At 33.8% G+C, this 6751-nt stretch overlaps 1 protein-coding gene across 2 annotated transcripts; it reads left to right on the top strand.

Annotated features, from left to right (window-relative positions):
* Positions 1 to 2224: 2224 nt before the first annotated feature.
* On the top strand, positions 2225 to 5287 carry LOC121742178 (probable protein phosphatase 2C 38). 2 transcript variants are annotated; one of them, XM_042135240.1, is made up of 5 exons: positions 2225 to 2384; positions 2553 to 2971; positions 3388 to 3755; positions 3886 to 4122; positions 4692 to 5287. In XM_042135240.1, exons 2-5 carry the CDS (start codon positions 2635 to 2637, stop codon positions 4902 to 4904), a joined length of 1155 nt encoding a protein of 384 aa, XP_041991174.1. In that variant the 5' UTR covers positions 2225 to 2384; positions 2553 to 2634; the 3' UTR covers positions 4905 to 5287. The 2 variants fall into 2 exon arrangements, with proteins under 2 accessions (XP_041991174.1, XP_041991175.1); XM_042135241.1 differs by having other exon boundaries at positions 2226 to 2384; positions 2494 to 2971.
* The last annotated feature ends 1464 nt before the right edge of the window (positions 5288 to 6751 follow it).

The raw sequence follows: 6751 nt of genomic DNA, 5'->3' as shown, positions 1-6751 counted from the left end.
CGTCCAAACTAAGTTAAGTCGTATTACTTTTTGCGATATCCCAACTAAGTTGAGTCATTTCCTTTTTTGACAAGAAACAAAACATCCAATCATTCTTACTTTATTCCTTCATATACTTTACTCTCTCTTTATCTTTTCTTCTTTATTCCTTACTCATACTTTTGAACACAATTTCTTAATCTTTGTGCTAAAAAGTTGACTCTAACTTAGTTGGGACGGAGGAAGTACTAGTTTTTAACTTTCTATTGTAAGAATTGGTCTAATTTTAGTGGATGGTCCGAAATAGTTAACTAGGACTATATATGTTTTTCGAACAAAAGGTATTAGAGTGAAAAAATATATAGGTTGTACTTTTAATGATTTTAAAAGGAATCATTTAGTGAATATTTATAGATATATTGAGAAATTTATATTCCTCTTTTCATTTATGTCTGTCTCATAAAAATATGAGCATTTTCATTTATGGAAAGTTATCTCCAACTCATTACATATAGTACATTAATTTATTTACAACTTATATCAGTATGAACCACTATTATAACTTATTAAACATTAATAATAATGTGGGTCTCGCTATCCATATACACTACTTTAATTACACTTCTTCTTCTTCTTTCTCTTATTTTACCAATTGTGTATTAATTCTCGTGCCTTTTCAAATGCACATTAATTCTCGTGACTCTCTCTTACTTTACCAATTGTTAATATCGAATGATGAAATGGGATGAGATAGGATATATTCCCTCCGGTCCCTATTAAATGTCCTATATTTTCTTATTTAGACGGTCCATAATAAATGTCTCATTTCACTTTTTACATTTATGTTGGCGCGTATTCCACTAACTCATCCCAATCATATTTTATTGCTATAAAACTAATACTTCGTATATAAAAGCAGGACTCGGACTCGCATTCCAATATTTTTTTCTATCTATTTTGCTAATAAAGTCAAACTATTTTTTATAACTCCAACCGATCAAGTATGGGGCATTTAATGAAGATCGAAGAAAGTACGTCCCACCCAAAGATAGGTTGGCTCTGTCCCTACAATTAAGATGGATTTTCTATTAGACGAATTTACTTAAGAATTTGGTGAGCTCACTAATGGTTCGAGCAATAGATTATGTCAGGTGAATTGCCTTTTAGTCTCTTATTTACAATTGTATTTTATCATTTCACAATGCCTACCATTATACTTCCTTTGTTATAGGACGTTCACTTTTACTTTTTAATTTATCTCATCCCAGATGTATTCTTTCTATATTTGGAAATAAAACCCTCTCTCTTCTTATTATTAAAATATTCAGCTACTTTATTTCTCTGTAATTATTTTACCTAACAGTTTCTCCTAAAATCATGTACCACTCAAGAATGTGGATATCTTGAGTTCCTACTTATTATTACTATAATAAATGTACTCATTCTTCTCATATAAATAAGTCATATTTCCTCTGCTTCAAAAAAGTTGTTCGTCCTATAAAAGTTGAGTCATTTCTTTTTTTACAAAAGACAAAACACTTAATCGATCTTACATTCATCTACTGTACTCTCTCTTAATACTTTTGCTTTATTCATCTCTCCTATACATTCAACATAATTTATTAATCTCCGTACCCAAAAGTTTTGTCTCAACATTCTAAGGACATATGGAGTATTTCTTTTTTTCATCCGTAACATAAAAATCTATTTATGACAACTTTCTTCTTTTTTCTATTTTACTTTGTTATTTATGAGTCCCACTGTCCACTACACAATTTCAATTATTTTTTCTCATTCTCTATTACTTTACCAATTATACATTAAACCCGTACCAACTTTAATGACCTATCTCTATAGAGCGGAGGAAGAATATTTTGTTTTTATTATCTGTAATATATAAAAATAGGATTTATATTTATTATATTTTTAATATATTTTCATTATAGTTTTAAATTCGTGCTATATTAAATGGTGTCAATTGATGAGAGATGAAGGGAGTATAACTTGAAGATATTCTTGATAAAAATCTCCAGACGCAATTGCTTTATGGACTTTTAGGCTGAAAAGGGGAAAGTGTCGAGGGAATAAAGGCAAAATATTTGGCTGCAAAATAAAATATTCTTATTAAGAAGGTGCGGAGTGAAATTAAGTTGATTTCGAAGGTGGAAGAGGCAAATTAATAAATTGCGTAGAATATTTTTTGACAAATACCAAACTACTTACAAATTTAATCTCTCACTAGCTTTCTCTCTCTTGATCCATCCCTTTTCCACATTATTATTATTATTATTATTATTATTATTATTATTATTATTGCAAAAACAAAGGCACAGACTTTTGCCCTTTTTTTCTTCAAGGGCGAAATATTGGGCATCCAATTCAATCTCGAAAGCCTCTGATTCTAGGTATAATTCTGCAATTTTGATTATAATTTAGCTAATAAAATGTGGTTGTAATCCGTGGGCTACATTTACAATTGTTGAATGCAACCAATTTGTTTGTTGTTTTGCTTAGGTTTTGGGAGGAAACTCAGTGATTATATTTTGAAATAATTTTGTTTGGATGGAATACAGATTGGTGATTGTGTGAATTGGTTGTGGAATGCATTAGTTGTGTTGGTAAATTAGAAAAAAAATTTGTATTATGACGTGAGCTATGGTGAGTCCTACATGGAAGAAGCTGGTGTGTTGGAGGCCGTTTGCGGAGAAGGAAGGAGAGAACAGTAGCAACGGAGGAGGAGGAGGAGGCGGCTCCAGCGGCCTTGCTGACAGCTTGTGGTGGCACAAGGATTTTGGGTACCATCACTACGGCGAATTCTCTATGGCTGTTATTCAAGCTAATGTTATTCTAGAAGATCAAAGCCAGCTTGAGTCGGGCCCAATGAGTTCCACTGAGTCAGGCCCTTATGGTACATTCGTTGGAGTTTATGACGGCCATGGTGGTCCTGAAACTGCACGCTTTATAAGAGACCATCTATTTCAAAATTTGAAAAGTATGTTTTGTCGTCTCGCTTCCCCCCAAATCTATTCTCCGAATGTGTTTTAGGATTGGTCAAATCTTAGTAAAAGATGCTTTGCATTGTTGTAGTCAAGCTTATTCTTTAGTACTATCGGATTAGGAAATGATGAGAATTTTGCATTTGGGATAATGTTTTCAATCTACTTCAACTGGATGCCGGCATAACTCTTACTTTTACTAGTAGATTTATTGTCTGAGAAGCTTGTCTATTATTAGAACAAAGATATGTGATGGAAATGTTCTTTTCTATAATCTCATAGTATAGTTCTTCATGTCGAGCCTCATCCATTTAGCATATTGATATTTGATTCACACTCTAGTAACTTTTGGAAATTATAGTCATGCTAAGTCCCATGCTTTATTACTCACTTGACAGCTTTTGTAATGCAGAATTCACAGCAGAAAATCGAGATATGTCAGCTGATGTTATAAAAAATGCTTTTATCGCTACAGAGGAGGAATTTCTTTCTTTGGTTAGGAGGCAATGGGACATTATGCCAAAAATGGCGTCTGTGGGGTCGTGTTGTTTGGTGGGCATCATATGCGGAGGGCGGCTGTACATTGCAAATGCAGGAGATTCTAGGGCGGTCTTGGGGCGATTGTCTAAGGCTGAACGAGAAGTCAAAGCCATTCAATTATCAACTGAACATAACGCAAATTTGGCGTCTGTTCGTGATGAATTACATACGTTGCATCCAGACGATCCCGGCATTGTTGTCTTGAAGCATAATGTTTGGCGTGTCAAGGGAATCATTCAGGTGAAATTCAAGCTCAATCATCAGCCGTAACTATTAAAAATTGGTTACAATCAAAGCATATATGAAAGTGAGCAAGACTGCTCATGTAACATATCTTGCATTTCTAACGCATAGAGTTAGTTCCTCTCAGGTGTCAAGATCAATTGGTGATGCATACTTGAAGAAATCAGAGTTCAATAAACCACCTTTGCTGCCAAAATTCAGGCTGCCGGAACCATTTGAGAAACCGTTGCTTTTGGCTGAACCGTCAATCCTCATTCAGGAACTTCTCCCTCAGGATGAATTTATCATATTTGCTTCTGATGGGCTATGGGAACACCTTAGCAATCAAGAAGCAGTCGACGTTGTCAACTCCTCGCCACGAAATGTAAGATTTCCTATAATCATTGAGCTTTCTATTTGTCTATCTGAACAATGCGCCGATTTTATGAAACATGAAGAGCAAAAGTGTCGTATCATAATAGCAGTGACGTGCCAGAAAAATTTGTTGTATATTTCTTCAAAATTTTGTACTCCCTCCGTCCCGGGCTACTCGCTCCTTTCCTTTTCGGCACGGAGATTAAGGAATGAGTGTATAGGAAAGTCAAAAATGACGGTTGTAGGTGAAAATTTTTACTAAAAATGGAAAGAGTGCAAGTAACTTGGGACGCCCAAAAAGGAAATAAGTGCGAGTAGCTTGGGACGGAGGGAGTATTTTCTTCCAATGACTTCTTCTATGGTTTATAAGTTAAGATGAATGTAACATGTTCATTGAAAATGATTGACATGGTTTCTGCAATCCCTTAGGTTATTTTCATGAATGAAATGTGGTGGGGGAGGGGGGCTTCAGCCCATCCTTGATTCAGATACGAACTACGTGAATAAAAACCTGTTCCTCGTTACCCTATTTTATCATCGAATATTATCCTCACAGACAAGATCCTCTGTTTCCTGCAGGGAATCGCAAGAAAACTAGTCAAAGCTGCGTTGCAGGAAGCAGCAAAGAAAAGGGAAATGAGATATTCGGACTTGAAGAGAATTGACCGTGGAGTGAGGAGGCATTTCCATGACGACATCACTGTTATAGTTCTCTTTCTAGACTCCAATTTAATCAGCAGCTCCCATAGAGGGCCAATTCTCTCAGTGAAAGCTAATGGAAGCAACACCTAGCACGGCCTTGGCTTCTCAAGAAGACACGAAACTTGAGGTCGACCTCTGCGTGACTAACTTGGATTGAGCAGAAAAGGGGAAGAAGATATGCAAAGGGTGTGTAGGTTGGTCAGTTGGCCTTTCTCTCTCTTCAAACTTGATATAAGTGTTGATGATTATGCCAGGAAGATGCATAGGGAAGAAGATGATCAGTCACTGTCAAGAATATTTTAGCTGACTGGCATATGAAACAGATGAAATTCGGATATAATTTTTTTTGTAATAATTAAGTTTAATCATCATACAGATTTTCTGCTTCTTTTGATCTATCTTCTTCCTGTTGACATGTAAAAAATTCAGTTTTGGTTTAATGAAAACAGATTCCATCACGTATTCGCTGAAAATCGTATGTCGATTGAGTAGAATGATCTATTGCTTTGTGTCGAGAAAATCTTTATACTATTATCATTTTCAAATTTTGTTTGTGATAGTTCTTGGTTGTGTTTCAATAGATGCGGCTCATGTCACGTCTAACTACTTTACAAGAAAAATATCCTAAATTTACCCAATTGTGTAGTTGATTAGTTCAACGTAACATGTTGATAAGTTTATTCATATATTCCTTTCGTCGAAAAGTATGAAACATTTTTTTTTAGTTCGTCCATAAAAAGTACTTCATCTGTCTCATTAAATATGACTCAATCTTTTTAATTTGTCTCACTCAAAATGACTTATTATTAAAAATAGAAACACTTTTATCTCTACTTTATTTATTCTTTATTATTTTACTCTTTCCACTTATCACAAAATAAAATTACATAAAATTTCGTGCCGCCAAAGGAATGGGTCATCTTCCTAGGGACAGTAGGAGTATGAACATTTTAATTTTGAAATAATTAAAAAACACGTTACCCCTCCACATCATTTTATTTATAACTCACTACACTATTAATATAGATCTCTCTCCACTAATATACTATTTACATTATCTTTTATTTCTGGCTCTTTTACATTACTAATCACGCATTAAAATTAATGTTGAACTAATTATTTATATTTTTTTGCGACGGAGAGAATATAAGATCTTCACATATTTTTTTGCGACGGAGAGAATATAAGATCTTCACATATTTCAAAATCCATTTTGTAGCATAGGGTAAAATATCCAAATTTTAAGTGCATGAAAGAATAAAATCAACAGTAGATTTCTCCACGTCCTTATCCATTGGATTTGGAGTACATTTTATTTTAGAAAATTGATAATAAATCTTCATTCATTCATGTGAAGAGTCGACCGTATTACAGTATTAACTACGCTTCATAATGTGTCGACACATCACACATATATAAATAAGATATTTTGGTATCTACATTTAATATTCATTGATTTTTTTAATACTTTCTTCTATCCCATTACAAATGAAACATTTTCTTTTTGATTTGTCCCATTAAAAATAAAATATTTCTAAAAATAGAAATAATATTCTCTATTTTTTATTCTCTCTTACTTTACTCTCTCTTCATTAACTCACAAAACAATACTCCCTCCGTCCCGTGCTACTCACACGTTTGCTTTTCGGCTCGTCACAAAGTCCTTACAATATTTATAATTTAAGTTAGAATTAATGCATTTAATTAATATGTTAGTTTAAGTTAAGAGCTCTTTTATTAAGTGATGTCTCATTACACCTAAAATTCTTTTTTAATTACACAAAAAAATCAATCCCAAATTTACGGCCTAAAATGAAAAGTGCGAGTAGCATGGGACGGAGGGAGTACTACATAAAATCCCGTGTCGAAAAGCAAATATTGCATATTTAATGGGATGGAGGGAGTACTAGAGCATCCACATCCGTGCTTTTGCCAAC

This window comes from Salvia splendens, chromosome 7 (genome assembly GCF_004379255.2).
Source record: "Salvia splendens isolate huo1 chromosome 7, SspV2, whole genome shotgun sequence".
Taxonomy (NCBI): Eukaryota; Viridiplantae; Streptophyta; class Magnoliopsida; order Lamiales; family Lamiaceae; genus Salvia; species Salvia splendens.
Note: the sequence above shows the minus strand (reverse complement) of the source record. Positions and strands in the feature narration are given on the sequence as shown.